The sequence below is a fragment of the Drosophila miranda genome, chromosome 2 (assembly GCF_003369915.1).
Source record: "Drosophila miranda strain MSH22 chromosome 2, D.miranda_PacBio2.1, whole genome shotgun sequence".
NCBI classification, from domain to species: domain Eukaryota; kingdom Metazoa; phylum Arthropoda; class Insecta; order Diptera; family Drosophilidae; genus Drosophila; species Drosophila miranda.
In genome coordinates this window covers 25,625,423-25,645,276 of record NC_046675.1, presented here as the reverse complement: position 1 = coordinate 25,645,276, position 19,854 = coordinate 25,625,423, and the positions used below count along the sequence as shown (strand labels likewise).

General features: G+C 43.0%; 4 protein-coding genes across 5 annotated transcripts; 3 read left to right on the top strand and 1 right to left on the bottom strand.

Moving 5' to 3' along the window:
* The first annotated feature begins 14 nt into the window (after positions 1–14).
* Positions 15–575, top strand: LOC108157596 (calmodulin-like). The gene has a single exon (XM_017289723.2). The coding sequence runs from the start codon at positions 33–35 to the stop codon at positions 528–530; it is 498 nt and encodes a 165-aa protein (XP_017145212.1). The 5' UTR covers positions 15–32; the 3' UTR covers positions 531–575.
* A 6-nt stretch (positions 576–581) lies between these two features.
* Positions 582–2,286, top strand: LOC108157598 (calmodulin-like protein 12). The gene is given in 2 exon segments (XM_033389619.1): positions 582–1,117; positions 1,708–2,286. Coding segments are annotated over 2 exon segments (918 nt in total). The 5' UTR covers positions 582–694; the 3' UTR covers positions 2,203–2,286.
* Positions 2,287–4,501: 2,215 nt separating this feature from the next.
* LOC108157520 (tol-Pal system protein TolA) lies at positions 4,502–5,590 on the top strand. 2 transcript variants are annotated; one of them, XM_017289623.2, is made up of 2 exons: positions 4,502–4,718; positions 4,776–5,590. In XM_017289623.2, the coding sequence occupies exons 1-2, from the start codon at positions 4,596–4,598 to the stop codon at positions 5,520–5,522; spliced, it is 870 nt and encodes a 289-aa protein (XP_017145112.1). In that variant the 5' UTR covers positions 4,502–4,595; the 3' UTR covers positions 5,523–5,590. The 2 variants fall into 2 exon arrangements, with proteins under 2 accessions (XP_017145112.1, XP_033245916.1); XM_033390025.1 differs by having other exon boundaries at positions 4,643–4,718; positions 4,781–5,590.
* A 946-nt stretch (positions 5,591–6,536) lies between these two features.
* On the bottom strand, positions 6,537–8,440 carry LOC108153877. The gene is made up of 3 exons (XM_017283977.2): positions 7,905–8,440; positions 6,811–6,901; positions 6,537–6,694 (listed from the first exon to the last, which is right to left on the bottom strand). Exons 1-3 carry the CDS (start codon positions 7,977–7,979, stop codon positions 6,537–6,539), a joined length of 324 nt encoding a protein of 107 aa, XP_017139466.1. The 5' UTR covers positions 7,980–8,440.
* Between the last annotated feature and the right edge of the window lie 11,414 nt (positions 8,441–19,854).

The window sequence follows — 19,854 nt, the reverse complement described above, 5'->3', positions numbered from 1 at the left end:
CCCGTGACGCCAGCGCTCTCTGGACCTCTGCCATGGATGAGTTTGACTTTAGCACTCCGCCGCCAGAGGAGCGGGTCAGCCATAGTCATACGCTAACCGATGAGCAAAGCAAGGATTGCACTACGGTCTTCGATATGTTCGATCCGGAGAATACGGGAGTTCTGCCACTGAAACAGATAAAGTACCTAATGCGTGCCTTGGCCGTCTTTCCCACGGATTTGGAGCTGAGCGATATCTATGCTGAAATCGATACGGACGGATCCGGCGATATGTTGCGGGACGACTTTCTATACATCATGTCCAAGATGTACAAGGATATGACACCCGAGGACGAGATTATTGCTGCATTCAAGGTGTTCGATAAGGAGGGAACTGGCGTTATAGCAGAGACGGAGTTCCGTCACATAATGACTAATTTGGGTGAGAAAATGACGGAGGACGAGATCGAGGAGATCATACGTGACGCAGACTCCGATACGGAGGGCAACATCGACTACGTACGCTTTGTGACTATGATGTCCGAGAGATAAGAACTGGGCAGGCGTTCCTGGAACATCGAAACGGATCGGGAGAGGGTCAGTATCGAATTTTGTTTTGGTTCAACAACAACCAGCAACTGAAATCCACAGCAACACTAAATCTAAAAAAATTCAAAATACAAAATTACTAGTAAATAGACAAAAAATTACAAGCAATGGCCGAACTGACTGAGGAGCAGATTGCAGAGTTCAAGGAGGCCTTCGCCCTGTTCGACAAGGATGGCAGTGGCTCCATCACCACCCGCGAATTGGGCATCCTGATGCGCTCCCTGGGCCAAAACCCCACCGAGGCCGAGCTTCAGGATCTGGTGAACGAGGTCGACATCGATGGCAATGGCGAGATCGATTTCAACGAGTTCTGCCAGATGATGGGCAAGCAGATGCGGGACACTGACACGGAGGAGGAGATGCGCGAGGCCTTCAAGATCTTTGACCGCGACCTTGACGGCTTCATATCGCCGGCAGAGCTCCGTTTTGTGATGATCAATCTGGGTGAGAAGGTCAGCGACGAGGAGATTGATGAGATGATACGCGAGGCCGACTTCGATGGAGATGGCCTGATAAACTACGAGGAGTTCGTTTGGATGATCAACCAAAAGTAGGCGCCCGAAAAAAAAAAAATACAGATACACAAACCCTTTTAGAAATATTAAAGCTGTTTCTGTGGATTGAAGAAAATCTCCTAAAATTCGTTCTTTACTCTCGAGATGTTTCTACTCGTGGAATTTTCACTTTTGGATTATTGTGGTTGTCTGGCTTTTGAGAAATTTCTTTACTCCCCTCTACTCCTTTCTACTCTGCTCTATATGAAAACATTCCACTTGAAAGAACTAAAATCGATATGTTGCGGGACGACTCTCTATACGTCATGTCCAAGATGTACAAGGATATGACACCCAAGGACGAGATTATTGCTGCATTAAAGTTATTCGATAAGGAGGGACATGACCGTAGAGCAGAGGCGGAGCTCTGTCATATAAGAAAATATTTGGGAGAAAAAAATTATACGATGAGGAGGAAAACATCGACTACGTAGGCTTTGTAAGTTGATGTCCGAGAGATCAGAACTGGGCAGGCGTTGCCGTAACATCGAAACGGAACGGGATGTGGTCACAAAATTCACAGAATTCTGTATCACAATTAGTTTTGAGTCAACAACAACCAGCAGCTTAAATCCACAGCAATACTAAATTAAAAATACAAAAAATCACAAACAATGGCCGAACTGACTGAGGAGCAGATTGCAGAGTTCAAGGAGGCTTTCGCCCTGTTTGACAAGGATGGCACTGGGTCCATCACCACCCGCGAATTGGGCATCCTGATGCGCTCCCTGGGCCAAAACCCCACCGAGGCCGAGCTTCAGGATCTGGTGAACGAGGTCGACATCGATGGCAACGGCGAGATCGACTTCAACGAGTTCTGCCAGATGATGAACAAGCAGAAACGGGAATCTGACACGGAGGAGGAGATGCGAGAGGCTTTCCAGATCTTTGACCGCGACCATGACGGCTTCATATCGCCGGCAGAGCTCCGTTTCGCGATGATCAATCTGGGTGAGAAGGTCACTGAGGAGGAGATCGACGATATGGTACGCGAGGCTGACTTCGATGGGGACGGCCTGATAAACTACGAGGAGTTTGTTTGGATGATCAACCAGAAGTAGGCACCCTGAAACAAAGTACAGACACACACCGAACATTTCGAAACATTAAAGCATTTCCTGTGGATTGAGGCAAAACTCTTGAAATTCCTTCTTTGCTCTCGAAAATGTTGCTACTCGTGCAATTTCCACTTTCGGGTTATTGTGGTTGGCTGGCTTTTGAGAAATTTCTCTACTCTACTCTACTCTACTCTAGGTGAAAACTTTCAACTTGAAACACTCTGCGTGGTTTTAGCCTACTCTTTCAGCTCCTTCCCCGCCCATATGCGGCACCTTTGTGGCCAGGCGAGGAATTTTCCTGTTGCTTAAATTCAATTTGGTTATGCATTGAAATTAAATTTTACTGTGGCCTCAACGGCCCCACCCCCACCGCCACCCCAGTTCCTGCTCCTCTTCTGTACCTCATACCACATACCCCCACATCCATGCCCATTTCCATTCTTGTTCTCGTTGGTTTCTCCTGGGAGATGGGCCTTGTGTCTGACTTTATAAATATTTCGTGTGCATGCATAAACGTAAACGTGTATGTACGTATGGATGTACTAGTGTATTTCCAATTTTTCATGCATCAAGTTTCGATTTCAGTTTCGGTTTCAGTCGAAGCTCAGACATGTCAGAAATGCCAACTTGCTTAATTGAGAGTCCATAAAACCATTGAAACCAAAAACGAAACGAAACCTTAACTGCAACGTGGATCCATACGAAATAAGAACAAAAGCCTCAAACAGATTTCAATTTCAGATCTGACATCAATAAGCACTTACTGTGGCATAAATATTATATATACAAGTTATATATACCCTGTATACGAGTACATCATCTATATGTGTGTATGTAGGTGGGATGTCCAAACACCAAAAAGACATGGCATCGGCACATCGCCGCATCACCACATAGACGAGGCAGTTAGCAGGGCACAGGACATTGCTCGATGGACTGACTGCAGAGGAAATTGAATTTGTGGACCAGTCCATATGGCCTCTAGTATGGTAAGGGCTTGGGGGCAGGGAACTGCACTACGAGGCAGCCATACACTGGCGAAAAACAAGTTGTAACATCAGGAATATTCCCAAAAGTTCAAATAAAATCCGTAATATTAGTGATCTTTATTCGCTTAGCGTAAATGAGGGAAACACAATTCAACCCACTAACTTTTGATCGGAGGAGATCAATCTTAAAGATATTATATAAAACGCCTATAGCATTAATTAATCCATTAATTCTCTCCAAAAACACAATTTCTCATTAGAGAATTTCAGCTTCGATGTGGTTGAGGTCTTTTGCCAGCATTTTGCTGGCAAAATTTTCATGCACATCGATTCCTCCTTCTAGGAGACTCTTTTTTGCGGTTTGCCGCCACGTTTCCCACTCAGAGTGTCATTTGGGGCGTGTGTGTGTAGGGTGTGGAGGGGAGTGGAGATACGGGGGCGATGGAGCACTTGTGCACAGGCACTTGAATACGCAAAAAGGCGGATGCAAGTGACGAGGTCCGTGAACAAGGCCGAGTGAGTGTGTCCATGGAGCTCCACTCCATGATGCCGGGGACCCAAATGTGGACCTTGCCTTGGCACATGCCACATAAATAGTTTAAACTTTTAAAAATATCAGTTATCTCTAATTGGGAGAGAAACGGTACATATATGTAGAATTTTAAGTTGGGGATTTTATTACGCATACGCTTGTCTTTGTTGGCTTGTCTATGAGCCATAAACCGAGCAACTGTGGCCAGAGACCTTTTTTAGTCTTCTAATGCTGGGCGAAGCCTTTTCCCATCGACAAAAGTCCAGGACTCTCAATCAAATGGGACGAAAATCCGTAGCTTTCAGGCTGGGAAACCCGGCAAACCCTTTCCGGATTAACAGATCAACGCACAAATGACCCAAGCAATCGTCTTGGGTTTTCCCTCATTTTTATTCCAACTTTTTGTCGGCTCTTTTTCTGGTGCTCTCTCGGCGCTCCTCAGCTGCCATTTTGATAAGGCCGAAAGCTTATCGGCGGGCTGAAGAACTTTGACGACCCAATTAATTTTGGTTCAACAACAGCAAAGAAAAAACGTTGCCACATGCATTGTTAGTCTACTTTTCATGTCAAAGAAAAAGTGCAAAAAAGACCGTACAAAAGAAAGAAAATAAAAATGAGAAACTCGTGAACGTTAAGTTAAATTGCGCGGAAAAGTTATGCCGCCCTTGCCCAACCCGCAACCACCGCCCACCATCGATCCCTCGTTTCCGTTTCCTGACTCTCCTGACGACTCTCCCTGACTTTTCCTAACAAAAACTTTGTTAAACATTTCATTCTATGGAACACGCTGGCTTAGCGAACTACTTCAAATGTAAAAATGTTTGAGCTCGAGCTGGAACGGAGAACTTGTCGCAACTTTGAAGGCCCACATAATTATGCACCATTCGCCGCCTTGCACCCTGGCCTTCGTCTACGTACTGCTAATCTCTGCCGCAGCCATTCAGAGCTACCAGCTGCCAGAACGACGTCAACAGCGGAAGCAACGTCAGCAGTGCCAGGTGAGCCGAAGTGCATCTGTTTGCCCACCTTTGAGTCTTATCCGCGAATCCGTTTAGCAAAGGAGAATGAACAATATGGGGCAATGTGACGGTAATTCGCTAATGGGCCTGGGGCGTAAAAACTCGATGAAAACTTCCTCAAACATTGCCCAGAAGGCCGCCCAGGAGGCGAAGCAAGCCTCCGACACCCAGCAGTCAGCGGCGGCGGAGGCCGCTCGCCAGGTCAAGACCGAATTCGCAGACAGGGCCATATCGGCAGCCCGCGCGGCCGAGGCGGCACTGACAGGTAAACAGCAGATTGTCGAGCAGCTGCAACAGGAGGTGCAGGAGGCCGAGACCGTCGCCCAGGATGAGGTCGCCTCCCTGGTCGACTCTGAGGAAAATGTCAAAGCGGCCGCCGCTTCGGTCAAGCAGGCCCAGTTACTTCACCAAGACCTTCTCGCCGCTGTCAAAATTTCCGAGGGGAGTATCGGCCACGCAACGGCAGCGGAAAAAGGAGCCCAGCAGGAGCTGGCCGAGAGGAACCAGCTCGTTAACGCCGCTCACAACCGGGCAGAGATGCTACTCAAGCAATTGAAATCCGCTCAGATTGACTACGAAAACACCAAGAAGGAGGCCCGCAAGGCTGCCAGTGCCGCGGCCGATGCAAAAGAAAAGGCTGCCAGAGATCGACGATCATTAAGGGGGAGATTCCGTTCTCAGCAACCGCAAAAATTGGGACAGAATGAGCATCAGCAGCAGCGTCAGCAGCAACAGGAGGAGAAGGGGATGGAACAGCTGCTTCAACAATTAGAAGAATGGTGACAGAGTCTACAGCATAAACTTATATTTTTTAATTTATTTTTTGGTTACAATTAAAAAATTTGCTTCAATATTAGTTCATGCACAGGAATTTTCCATTGAAAACTTGCACTCTAATAATCTTATACCCTATTTACTCCAGGCTTGAGTCATTGAGCTAACAGTTTTTAGACAAATTCAGTTTTTTTACGTTTGATAAGCGTAGGGGCCTAGTTTTGTCAAAAAGTTGAGTTATGGTGGCGTTTAAGTTGATTTTCCGATTTTCCGAATATTTTAACCAAGTTCTGCCCATCGTGCCCATCACCACTAGTAAGAAGAAGAACTAGCAAATCAAAAATAAAGTTTTGGCGCGTAAAAATGTTTTGCGTGTCCCAAGCCATTGTCTGCCGCATATTATTGGAATTTTTTCGTGAGGTAATTGCTTAACAAGCTGAGTCGTGTCTGCCAGCAAATTTCCCACCCAGGAGAAGATCACGAAGGAAGCATATTTAAATGATAATTGCGCGAAAAAATTCCCTAATAGATTCAGTCATATTGAAGTTCAAGCGAGATCTCAAGATGCAGTAGAAATGGTGTTTTATTTTTACAGATTTTCACACACTTCCGAAACATCTAAAATGAATAGAAAATTTAATGAGTCCCGTGAAAATTAATAAATTATTACTATTATTGTGTTGAAGTATTAGTTATAATTTTACGAGATTTGGCATTAACATTTTCAAAGATCGTAATGAACCCCTTTTTCTGTATAAGCTACTCCGGAACAGAAGACGTTTTACTATAGCTTGTCCAAAGGATTGCTTGGATTGCTGTATCCTGGACTGTATACAGACTGGATGCTGCTCAGTTTCCGACAGTTTCTCAGTTTAGCAGAGCGAAGCAGAGATCAATACGGAGCAAGAGCAAACTATTCATCAACTTTTGGGGCGAACTTGAATATAAGGGCTGAAGTTATACGTCACACTTTGGGGCTACATTTTATATATAGTTCTGTATGAATAAAAAGTTCAATGAAGTTCAAATATGTAAATGATATTCATTTATTTCTATAGGTTTACAGCATTTGACGGTGAATTTTTGCATCACCGTCTGTTTTTTTTCGTCCAGTAAAATAATTTTTTCGACGGTGTCGACACGCCGATGGCACCCCCATGGAGACATCACTGATCGAAGTGCTTTTGAGGTCCGAAGCATCCGATTCGTAATCGAATATTATATTGGACCATGCAAATAATGCAAATAATATTTTTATTTATTCATATATTTAAATTATTCATATTAAATATATTACCTGTGCTGTCAACTGGGTTAATATCGAAGGATTTGGACTGATGTAGCATGAAAGACATCCTCAAAAAGGTCATATGACGATGGGCTGCCACCTAAAACAAAAAGGATAAACCGATTTTTATGCAAAGTTGTTTGTATATTTAGTAGGTATGCGAATACATATACATATACAAACAGTATTTTTCACCTTCCTACCTCTACCTACCTACCTAATTTATTTGTTTTTGTATGTGTGGAACGCTTTTTGTGACTGTGTAAGATTTTCATTAGAGCAACTACTTGAAATTGAAGCAACACCAGAAGACAATTGAAAGGCTTGCTTTATTTGAAACATTCTTCCAAATGACATCGTTCAGAGCAACAGAAATAGTTCGCAATACTGCGGCAAATCGTATGCCAGGTCAGCCAATAGAATATATTAATCTTCTGTAAGCAAATGCAGACAAATATTTTCACTACAATATTTGAAAAGAAAGCAAAGATTTTAACAGGGGGCTTCAGTTAAAACCCAAGTGTAAGTCGAAACATCACCCTTTATAAAGAGAAATCGATGTCACATTGGAACATCCTTTTGCTAAGCGCCTTAGGGCTTTCCCTGCGCCTCACAAAGCACCACAGGACCGCAGGACTCCAAAAAGGCAACTGAGCAGAACCGAAAAAAGGACAACAAACCCAATTGGCTTGTAAAACAATTTGACCAAAGCTATTTCGTTATAACTTTTGAGTTTGTATTTTCCTCTTTTTTTTGCTTTGTCGTTCCCATTCCCTCATGCCGTTTTCCATTCCGAGTAGCAGTGGACGTGGACGTGGACGTGAACGTGGGCGTGACACAATGGGGCGCATTACAGAAGTTTCCACCACACGTTTTCAATAATGATTAGTTCTGGGTTTCCCACTGGGGCAGGTCTCGAGGATACGTAAAATGCTTAAAGTTTTCGTTTCGTTTTCGCCTTGAAAAGTTTACTCCCATAAATACGTACATTTCAAATTTCAATGTAAGTATTAATTGGGTCATCATCGGGCCACTGTATAGGAATACGCTCACTGTGAAGTTTTCCCTTCAGAGCCGTGAGAATTGATGGGTAAAATACTCACTGGGGAACGGTTAGAGTCTTGCATAAAGTTTGGGATTATTTGTTTTCCTGATCGGAAAATCCCCAACAGATACATTTCAATGTGTGTTTTTGAGACAACAATTATCAGGCATCAAACAACATTCAAAGACCATTATTGTATGTATCTCTGAGATGGCAAGCCCATTGGGATAACCCATTTATAGTTTTGTTACACTTTAAGAGCACTTGCTACCCGCTGATGACAGGCAGACAAAAAGGGTTCGATTGAGAGGCAACTTTTGTTTTAGTGTCTGGGGATTTTCGTGGCTGAAACCCAGACCCGGAGCGAGGCTTAGAGCTCTTTTGGGGGCATTAAGCCGCATGTGGCCCAAATCATAGCAGGAACGGAACTAAAACCGTTTCCTAGCTATTCAGCTGCCATATGCCATGCCATTCCATTCCATTCCACTCCAGACCAATCCCGAATATTTGCTGACACTCTAATGCCATGGCAATATGGCAAGTGTTGATCGCTCCAACAACTAAATAAACTACTACTAAAAGTCAGGCACAGGCACAGAACCGGAGACCAATGGCAAGTGTGGCCAGGCCTTGTCAGTCAACAGTATCAACATAAACCACAGTGCCGTGCCACACCCCTGAACACGCCTCGAACTCAACCGAAATGTATTCATTTCAACACTCTCATTCGGATCCTGATTCGGATTCGGACGGTTTTTGTTAGACCCTCCCTCCCTGCCTCCCTCTGCCTCTTGGACGGACGGTTTCCAATTTGCGTTCTTGCGTATTTTTGGGGAAACAAATCAAAACAAATGAAATGAAATCAATTCAATGAAGCAAATCAAATTTCATGCGTATTTCGTCGCTTTTTTCCTACGCCCACTGGACAATAAAAATTTTCGGCCTGAAATCGAAACCGAAACAGAATCAGAAACAGAAACTGAGTAAAATCAAATCTGTTGCTGTTTATACCTCGGCTCGAGATGAGTTCGAGGGTGTTTTGTATTCGTATGTTGGTATGTAACAGGCACTGTCAATCCCGATACAAGGATGTATGTACATCATTTGAACTCTGGTACCTTAATAGATACAATTTTGGAAACTGAATCTAGATATGGAAAAGACATTACGAACCACATTTGTATGACTTGATAGTTCTTCGAGTAGGTGGTATTATATAGTCGTTTGGGTTTCTACAGCTTTCTTACTTGCCTTGGATCAACATTTTTGGGGGAAATATTGTATTATGCGCGGGAGTGGGAAATAGGCGTTAAATGTGTGCGTGGCCTGGCCAGGACCATAAAAATCTCTGGCAACAACATAATTTGTGGAACTTTTCTCCCCCTACTCTCCCACCCATACTCGTAGTATGTATTGCGTTTGTGTGACTAGCATGCAAATGAAAATCGACACAACGACAACTCGTATATTTCTGGGTTTTAAATTGACTTTCGAGCAAATAAGAGAACGAATGTTTAAGAACTTTTCAGAACCATTATACTGCCGGCTGGTGAAGGAGTCAATTTATTCCACTCAGCTGGAGGCTGGCATAGTCGTATATCATTTACATTTTCACCTGGCGGGGCCAGCTGTGAAAACTCTCCACGGAATCATCAATGGCATATCATCGCGTTTTATACCATTTCCCAGTTTCCCAATTACTATTCCCTCTCAATGGTAGAGGCCACTGATATTTGCGCATTAATTTCATATCATTAAACATTTGCCCGGGAATATTATTTGCCCAAAACTCCCATGACTGAAGCGAAGAGAGACTGCAAGTGCGTGTGTGGGTGTGGCTGGGTGGGGAAAACTTTCCCGCTTAATTGGAAATGTATTCAGGTGGGTGTCGGATGAGTGGTTGGGTTAAGTATAATGTACCTGGTCTTGTATTGAAATTTATGCGAATGGCGAACCTTAAATGGCAAAATGTGTTTGTTTAGTTTAATGACGGTTATTATATTTCCACTGATTAATTATTGTTGATGGTGCTCTCCTGATTCTGATGCTGATGCTGATACTGATGATAACGATGATGGTGCTCAAGTGTTTGCTGTTCTCTGAGGCTGAGGCTATTAGCTTGATTAGAGGTTATGAATATGTTGATAAATTGCTCTCATGCATTGGATCTACATAGAACAAAAGCAGAACAAAGCGTACTTAAATTATTATATATTTTAACCATTTCCAAAGGCCATTCCCCAAGTTTCAAGTATAACACATGTTAGCTCCTACTTTCTTTTAACTTCTGAAATCCGCTCTGAACCCATAACTCTCTATTACTTTCCAACTTTCTTTCGAAAACTACTGCTTCTTGCTACATTTTAATAAAAATCCGCTGGAATATAAAACTTTTTCTCTAAGCAAATGCACCCCCGTGGCAAATTTATATAAAATACATGCAAAGTGGGGCAAGGAAAAAATTAATTTTCCGCACATACACATACTCGTAGCAGAGTCAAGGGTTGGAGGTTGAATGGACAGGGAAAGGGTTTGTTTGCCCCAAAACTATGAAAACTCATTTAACTACTTAAGAGATGCGCGGGGCAGAGAGCGAGGGAAGTGTCAAAAAAGGGCCACCAGAAGAAAAACACATCGCCAAATGCAAAACTTGTGTTGACACGACAACTGGAGCGCGCCCACCCGCCATCACCTGACTCCATGGAGTGGATGTGGGTGTTTCTCACTGCAAGTGGATTACAGGGACGGATGCACTACACAGACAAAGTGGTGCCGTTGCCGGTATAGTTGCCGTAGTTGTTCGGGTTGTCCGGGTTGTCCGGGTCCGTTGCCATTTCACTGACGGAGTGACAAACTTCGCACGTTGCACAAAAGACGCTGGCAAAACTTGAGCAGATTACTCAACGACCCCTGCTCTATCCAATCCGTACACCTTGGTTTCCCTGCCACCTCTCCCTGCGGGTATATTTTCCTCCTGCAGTTTTTCTACACAGTACTTGTAAGGTCGATGGGTATATTCGTTCTCGCTTTCGACTCGATTCGAGACTCTACAGCCGAAAAGATATAACCATGTCAGACTGTCATAGATACCAATTTCGAATAAAGCTAAACAATCCATAATTAATGCCGCTTATCATGAGCTCTGTTAATTTATTTTGTATTTCCGATAGAGTTTTCACCTGTTTTCCATGGTAAAGAGGAATCTAATTGTCGCAATGTCGCCTCAATCGTTCCGTCTGGGTTTTTATGTGTAACACAAACCCGGTACTTAGTGAAAAGTGAAAAACCAGTGTAACAATGTTGAGCTTTTAACGGTAAATTGTTGCGAGAGCAAGACCAAAGACAAAACTTTTCACAAATGAACAACAACAAAGTTGAAAGAGGTGAGTGAGTGGAAAAATGGAGATGGTTCGGTTGGAATGGTACTCCTGTGGATGGGGTGGATGGGGATGGTCTCAGGCAAGTGCAATGCTTTAAGTCAGAATTTATGCAAAGTACGGCAGTTTAGGAGACAAGTACTCCTCAGAATATCATCCCGCCCCAGTCCAATGCCATGTCGAAACCGTATCGAATTCAATACGAGCACGAAAGTTAAGAGCATTTTCCAGGAATAATATTGAGAAGTTGCTCACTAAGAACATAACCGACTTGAAGATGATCTTATGGAAGCTTAAAACCATGTAGAAATAGATTTCTAAACTTTACAGAAATTTGTATATATTTTGGAACTACAATTTCTTGGATCTGGAAAACATGAAAATTTCTTATCAAAGACATATCGCTTTCGTAACAGTACCGAAACACTCAGGTTTCGTATAGATATTACTAACAATTACTGTATAAAATATCATTCTTTGCCATCACAAGTTTCCAACACTTCAACCTAACATTCTATGTGCTAAGTGCATCCAAATGGGAAATTCCCCTAGTTCAGCAAAGTTAATCAACATTTTTTTGTTGTCCCAAACTTTTAATATGGAGCGAGCTGCCAACAACAGCAAGCCCAGGAGCAGCAGCAGCTGCAGCTGAGGGACAACTAATGGCCGAACCGGGCTACTTGGGGAATTTAAGAATGTTTGCAAGGCGACCGGAATTAAAGTAACAAAGAGACACTTTTTGAAGAGGACTTGCCGTGCTGTCAATTGTCCGCAATGTTGGCTCGGCCATTCCATTCCATTCCGGGCCGACCGGGCCTGGCCAGTCCAGGCCAGAAGCCAAAACCAATGAAATGCCACACAACTGACACGCTGACTGACAGCCTAAGCGCTCCGGCTCCTGCAGGCCGTTCTCCCACTCCGGGTACGGGTCCGAGTCAGGGAGCCGAGTTCGACTCCGGCTGTGGCATCACGCCACAATGAATGACATGCAAGTCTGTTGTGTGCGTGATCCATTCGCCCACTCGACGTTTGTTTGATGAAATCGTAGCTGAGTGGTGCCAAAAGGAAAAAGGAAACGCCGTCCTGGCACGCAACATTGCTTAACCGCCGGCCAACATCATTTGATGACGCGGAGGACGCCAAGCAGTCGGAGGAGCAGAAAGACAGTAGTAGTGGGTGGAGCAGCATCCCTTGGCTGGCTGTCAGTTTAGCGTTGTCACTTCAACTTCGGAAGGTGCCACCGTACGGGTCGCCTGGCAATTGAGTGTAAGTGGCCGGGAGAAGGAGGAGGATGTGGAGACGGAATCACTGGAGCCAAGGACTCGAGCTCCTCGCTGCAGCTTGCAAGGCCTTAGGATTAGAAGTGTTTATGCAAATGCGGACAACTTTGAGTGATTGCACGGCAAGACGCTTAAAAGACAGGAAGGCGACTTGACAGCAACCGCTTGGCGGAATGCCATTGCCATCCGCAGGATGAGATCTAATGGCATCGAGCCATTTAAAAACATCTGCGGCCAAATTGATTCGAAATCGTTTGCATAAGCCCGCTTGATGTTTGCTTAACTTAAATTACCTTAATTGCCTTACTGATAAATACGGAACAAAGCAGAGCTGTGTATTTCATTATGGAGTGCTGGGTGCTTTAAAAAGAGCATGCAAATATATTTAATTTACTCGTAGAAACCTAACCTACCCAAGAAAAATTGCTTGATAAAAAGAAATACACAAAACATATTTCAATTAAATATTCGATTTTTATATACAAACATATGAAATTAAAAAGAGTTTACCTTGATTTAAATATTAATGTATTAAAAAGTATTTTAATTCGGCCAGTATTTAATCTAAGTATAAAGCACTTTAAAGTATATTTAATTTGTAGGATATATTTTTAATTAAAATATGAAAATCCTTAATTTGAATATGACATATTTGTATTTTCAATAGAAAAAAAAAAACACTTTCTTTTTGCAATTTCAAAAATTTAAACGAGAATAAAAATTTAAATCCATTTGAATCTATTCGATTCTCAGAGGTTTTTCACAAAATATATGAATTAAATAAAGTGCAAACTGCACCTAATAAGAGTATTTATAAGGAAAATTATGCTATCAGCTGAAACACACACATCATCCAATAATTACGTTTATATGTAGAAGTGCTTTCAGAAGTTTTCTCACTTTTTAAAGCACACTTTACTTTTCCCTTTCCAAACGGATTTTCGCACCCAAAAAAAGTGCAATATGTTCCGAGTATCGGCATGGATAGCAGATAGCACGGTTCCATTGCAATCGAGCTGTGATAACTGCCTCAAATCGATATCGAACTGTTTGAATTGAATTTTTTTCACCAATTGATGGTATATTTTTTGTATTTTTTTTCAGTTGTATTTGTTCTTATTAATTCCACGCAATAAAATTGACCGCCCCGCGCTTTTATTTGCGGTCATCCAATTTCGGTTGAAAGTGCAATTAATTTCTCACACATTTATAAGTGTTTTTTTTCGAGTTGTATATTTTTATTTGTTTGTTGGTTTTCCATGTCTTTTGTGTACTTAACCAATGCAATTTCCGCCCATCGCTTTAAAATTGTTAATTCGATGTTCATTTCGAGAATGAGAATGTGAGAGTGTGGTCGCAATGGCAGTGGGGTGTTTAAAAAGGGTTTTTAAGTGCTGGCCACTTTCGGTGGCATTGTTGTAATTATAAATGTGAAATGCTACCAAAGTTGTGAGGCTCCGGAAGAACCTTTTTGCAATTTGCTCGCTGCCAAAACAAAAACAATAAAAAAACACAAAAACCATTAAAAACGCAAATCAAAACGAAACCAAATACTTGACACACTTCCTCTGACAGGGCAGAGGAGGAGGACAGGGCGGGACAGAGCGACTGGGGCACCAAAAGATTGCACAATCTTTTGCAGAAACAGTGGCAGCAGTGGCAGCCAAACCGCAACAATGGCAAAGTCCTTGGCAAAGTATTTCACTTTCACGCCGCAGCCACAAGAGTCGGGACTCGAGTCTCGAGACCCACTCGCCCAAGAGCGCCAACAGATTTCGAGTAAGTAATTGCTGCAGTTCTCAATTTCTCCCTCTCATTGTCTCACTCTCACTCTCTCTCACTATCTCTATCTCCCATTTTCTCCCTATTCTCTCTCCCCGTTCTGTTGGCCGGGCTTAATTGTCTGCAGTTTTCTTTTCTATTCAGTCAGCTAGGAAAAGTTTTTTGCCTACCTCGACCAGTTCCCGTCTCAGCTTTAAAGCAAATCAATTAAGCTGAGCCCGCCGCAAATTGAAGCAGGCCCCTGTTAGAGCTTCTGAAACTGTCATCGGTTGGGGAATCAAAGGAAAATTGAATTTTGCGTATGATACGTATGTGGATTTCACATTTATGCCTCATGCATGGGATATTCAAATGAGAAGCAGAAGTGTGATTGAAGATTACTGAAGATAAACGAAAGGAACCATAAGCCTCCAAAGGTTACTCCATGGGGCAATTTTATTATCTTTTTTTTCCTTATAAACCTAGAAAAGCTTGCAACTGCATGAATGCAATGTTTATAGAATCGGATACTTCCATCAACTTTTGAAAGCCACAGTTGCATCAGTTTTTTCAACTGAATTGGATCAATCCAATATTCAGGTTGCTCAATTTACCTGCACCATCAGCGGGTCTATTGCTGTGATTAATTCATTGATCGATGCAAATCAAACACAATTCAATCTGTCGGCAATCAGCCTCAGGCAGTCCTGGATTTTCTTATACACCATCCATGCGTCAGTCACCGTTCATATATTAATGGCAGTCAGTGCAGCTGCAGGCATTCAGTCCCCGTCCCGTCTTTCCATCAGTTGGCCAGACGGCGGGCAATCATGGCCAACAGATGTCGTCGGAGTCGCCAGGGCCCTGGCGATGGCGTTGTCGCTGCTGATTAATTTATGCCAATATGCAATTTTCACACCAACGAGCAGCGCAACTGCAATGACAGCTCAAGCGCATAATTGCATGGGTCTGGGGCTTATTTATGGCCCCGACTGTTGCCTGCCGCCCCGACCAGCTCCAGGGGCAAATTAAGAGCCCAGACAGAGAGCGAGAGCGAGAGAGGTCAGCCTTACGGAAAATGCCTTTGAGCCGAGGTCATAAATTGAGCTGTCAGCTGGCAAATACGTTTTAATCATTTTATTAAAATTCACAAGAAATATACACATAAAATCAAAGCAAAGCATTAATTTCTCGAAGGCTTTTACCGGATAATCAGCATATTCTCCGCATATTTTTGCCGTAAAAACCAAATTGAGGTCATCAGCAAAAAGATATGCTAAGCATGTGAACGATTTTCCTCCAGAGATGCAGTCCAGGCACGTGTGCAATTAATAGGGGTAAGCTGAAACCCCTATCACAACTCCCTCACTCGCATTTCATTAGGTGGAAAGGAAAAGATAGCTCGAGAAAATGACTTGCTTCGTTGGCTGTGGCTTGAAATACCCTCACAGCTCCACCGTTCCCAAACATAAAGAAATTTCAGTGTCAGATTTTAGCTAAAATATTAGTTACGTGTAATTTTCAGAGAAAGAAAATGTTGAACTAGGATTCATAGGATTGATATAGATATATTTGTAAAATCAATCTACTCTCTGCAAGGGTATAATAAATGCAAAACACCATAGCATACATTTGAGAGTGCTCTGCTATACCTCCTCTATACTCGTATCTCTCTCTCTTTCTTTCTCTCTGTCTTTGGAGCTGTCAAAATGCTCGCTCGCCTGTCAACCGCAATACACAGCACAAAAAAACGTTGGACAATTTGCTCTTCGCCGGATTAGATTGCTTCTGGTGTGATCTTTTACTTATGTGAGTGAGTGTACCATGCATATGCGTTTGTGTCTGTGTGGGGGGGCGGGAGGCAATCAACGTCGGGTGTACGTCAGTGGTGCCGCACGCCTGATGGATTGCCAGGGCAGCCACGCCAACCCGCTGGTCCGACTACTAAGCAAAACACAACGCACATTCCCACATTCAAGTTTAATTCGCTTAAAGAGCCATGAAAGTGCGCTTTTGCTTGGCTTGGATAGGTATTTCCCTTGTAGCCATTTCTCCAGTGTTCAGTTCAGTGTTCGGCAAAGTTAACTGGGCCGGCGTGTCGGTTGCCTTTTTGCGGTTTTGTTTCGTTCCTCTGCAAAATAAAATTTATATACAAATTTGAATTATGGCTGAAGGCTGTGAGATGTGCTCTTGTACCTTTTTGCCTTCGTTTTAGCTTTCAGCAAAACTCTTTTCCTTTATTTCTGTATTTCCTTTTAGGTCACCGCATAATAAATAACTGTGGATGTTTTTTTCCGTATAATTTATGCAGGTTAAATTTAGAATTTTTTCGTAAAACCGAGCCCATGTTTAGGGGCAATTATGAAGCTGTCAAATATATATTTCGACAATTGCAGGACACCGACTCGTGGAGAGAGCTTTCGGCCAAGCTTTGAGTCCTCTATAAGCTTTGCCAAGTCGTTTATCCTTCGCATTTTGTTGTCTTTTCATTAGGACAAAAGGCAACTGTCCTTGGCGCCCCCTTGTGTCCTTCGGTTTGCCTTGCACTTGAATTTTCTGGGTGTGTGAATTGCGTTTTTTGTCCATTCCATGTAATGGCCATAAATTGTAACTAACGTTTCGTCGAGCGCCAGGGGACGGGGATGGGAGGAAGTGGGATTCTACGAGATGGTTTAATGCATATTTATACCACCTAAATGGCTAATGAGCAAAACGTGCCACACATGCAGCCAATTTTTGAGGCATGAATATGCGAAAACACGAAGAAAATACATTAATTAAATTTTCGGTAATGCCCCACTACCAAGCCCACAGAACAAAAACAAGCAACTCAAAAAGGCGCAAGGGCGTAACTTTTACTTACATTCCCGGTCCAGGAATCAGTAATCAGCAGGGAGAAAATCGGGCGAAAAGGGAGAGAAAATGGAGCCGGAGGTCCTATACAGAAAATCATGCTGGGCCATATGTGTCTGAATTCTGATTGAGAATTATGCTAAGGAGACCAGAGAAAAAAAGGAGAAAGAGCTGTTCTCTCTCTGTGCATTATTTATATGAATAAAAACCAAATAATGAAGCCTCATAAAAATGCCAGAGTGACTCAAACAATATTGCGGATATTATAAACAAAAGATAATAATATAATGAGCAATAAGCCAAGGGCAAATAATAAAGGCTGGCACCAGCATCAGCATCCCAACATCCCAGCCTCCAAACATCCCAGCTCCGGGTAAAGGCAGGTCGGCCCAAGACCACAACAGAATTCAATTAAGTGCGATAAACAGAAGTCATTAAATATTAAAGTGCTAATGGAAAAGGAATCAGCGAATACAGCGAACGGCGAATACAAAAGACGACGGCCCCATTCTCGGACTTAATAAACCAGCTCAAAAGAGTGAACCAGTAAGAGGGGTATAATCGATATTCCGACTATAAAATATCCTCTAGTAACAAGATTTATTTCTTGAGTCACAGAGCAACAAATGCAGTTCAGTTGATGAAATTTTTGTCATTGTCATTTTTTGTATGATACAAATTATAATAAACTACAAACTGAATCACTGAAGCTAACTTTGCATTTCTCCTGTTAGATGGATTTAATATACCCATAGATTATACGTTTTCCGTGTGTAATAAGAGAGTAAGGAAACCCAGCATCGAGCAGAGGTCAAACAGAAGAGTAAGCAAATTGCTGGCGGTGTGCGACACAGACATTACAACAAATTAATGACCCACTGAGGCTGAGAGTGAATGAAAAGGGAGTCAGGTTTCCTGAGAGAAAGCTGAAGCACTGCTTTGACAACACACAGCATGAGTTCCCCTACGCGTATTCCTGCAGTTCCTGTGCACAGCGATATAAGGTCACCGTTATTGTATCCACATGGCGCCACAAGCATATGCTGTACATATATGTATGCATATTTCAGCTGGAACAGGGGACATTTTCTGGATTTTTACAGCATTTTGATTTGTGATATATTGCGCTGCTACTCGGCGCTTAATTTGCCATTCTTTTATTTGTATACCTTATTACACACAAAACGCTCCCATTCCCCAGCTCCCGGTCTCAACTCGAACCCCAACTCAAGTTGACTTCGGTTTGAGGCTAATTTTACGCTCGTCTAATTCCGTATTATGAGGTTATTATTTCTTGTTTGGGGTTGTGGGTTAAAGGAGATTTACCGAGGTTTGAGGCCAAATAAAATATTCCATTTGGGTCTGGTTCCTTGGATGTTTTGCTCACCTAATGAAGGTTTCCATTAGCCTTTGTAGTCAGCGACTGTGTGTGTGCATAAGGCGAATTCCATTACCAGCGCGGGGAAATGCATTTGCCACTTACTATCCCAATCAGCGGTTTTCTGTGGCACATGTAAATAAGCGATGCGGCAGCCACAGCATAAACTGTTCGATGTACAGTCGTATTGGGTGTTGAACCGCGAATCTCTAAACCGAAACCAGATTTTAAATGCGTGTAATTGTTATGTGGAAGAGCGTTGGGCAAACAAAATTTGCGTCACTTTTGCGGCAGCCACTGCGGTTGTCAGTGGCAGGTGGTGCACTCCTGCCCTACCTCTTTGTGTGCGTGAGTGTTGCACTTTCCGGGAAAATAATTTATAAATAAAACGCATCGACATCAACACGAAAGCGTGTCATGATTCTGCTGAACCTTACAATCTACATGGACCCGGTACCCACGTTTGGCGGACGACCAGATTAAATATATCCCTTTTTTTGGCACCCTCTAACGCGTACGCTGTAGATGCTTTATTTATGCCATGAATAAATGCAAATTTTCCAACGCCGCAGCAGATTTTGCAACACATGAGAGAAAGCAGGCACGCGAAAGGACGCCTCAACATCCACCGCATGTCCTTTGCATAATAATAACTTGTAAATGTCATGTAGGGTATATGTTCTAGCCCGTGCGCCTGTCCGTGAGCTTGGGAACCTTACGTTTTCGAAAAACATACACTGTATATAGAGTCTGGAGGAGTCGTGTGCCGTATCCGAATTAGCATTTAATATGTGCCATAAGGCCAAGAGCATTAAAATTGCTAATACGCGTGGCCCGAGTGTGGCCCAAGGAATCGGACAGTTAAGAAAATATAATCATTGCCTGCTGCAACAAGAGCAGTGGACAGAGGGAGGGGCTAAATCCAAGAGTAATGTAAACATTGAACCGACTTGCACCACTCAACCTCCACCTACACTCCGTTCATCTGTTTGCTTTTGCCCTCTCCATTCGCAAAGCTCAAGCCCCTCGACCTTTGGCAAAGCCGATTAGACGGACAGTGTTATTCCTGGCACCACACTAATTGACCGGAAACGGAAAAAGTTGATTTATTTGCCTTGGCTCAAGGCCGAGAGGCGCTCATTAAAGCGATAAAAGCGTAAGCGGGGCATGGCAGGGCCACACAGTCAATTGCAATTTTCCGGCTCCCAATTGATTGAGTCCTGGTCGCAGAGCGATTTCCCTAAGCCAAGCAATCAGCCGGAGCTGATCAAACCAATTTGCAAATTAATCAGAAATATTGCCAAACATCTATCGGATTTAGGTGCTTCCTTCTTTGCTCCTCCGCTGCTGCTTTGGGGA

Excerpts from the sequence above, each read along its gene's own strand:
- LOC108157596 (XM_017289723.2), top strand. The coding sequence starts at position 33 with ATGGATGAGTTTGACTTTAGCACTCCGCCGCCAGAGGAGCGGGTCAGC.
- LOC108157520 (XM_017289623.2), top strand. The coding sequence starts at position 4,596 with ATGCACCATTCGCCGCCTTGCACCCTGGCCTTCGTCTACGTACTGCTA. Across the intron at positions 4,719-4,775 it reads AGCAACGTCAGCAGTGCCAG|CAAAGGAGAATGAACAATAT; the intron begins GTGAGCCGAAGT and ends GAATCCGTTTAG.
- LOC108153877 (XM_017283977.2), bottom strand. The coding sequence starts at position 7,979 with ATGTATCTGTTGGGGATTTTCCGATCAGGAAAACAAATAATCCCAAAC. Across the intron at positions 6,902-7,904 it reads AAGACTCTAACCGTTCCCCA|GTGGCAGCCCATCGTCATAT; the intron begins GTGAGTATTTTA and ends TTTTTGTTTTAG. Across the intron at positions 6,695-6,810 it reads TAACCCAGTTGACAGCACAG|CACTTCGATCAGTGATGTCT; the intron begins GTAATATATTTA and ends GGACCTCAAAAG.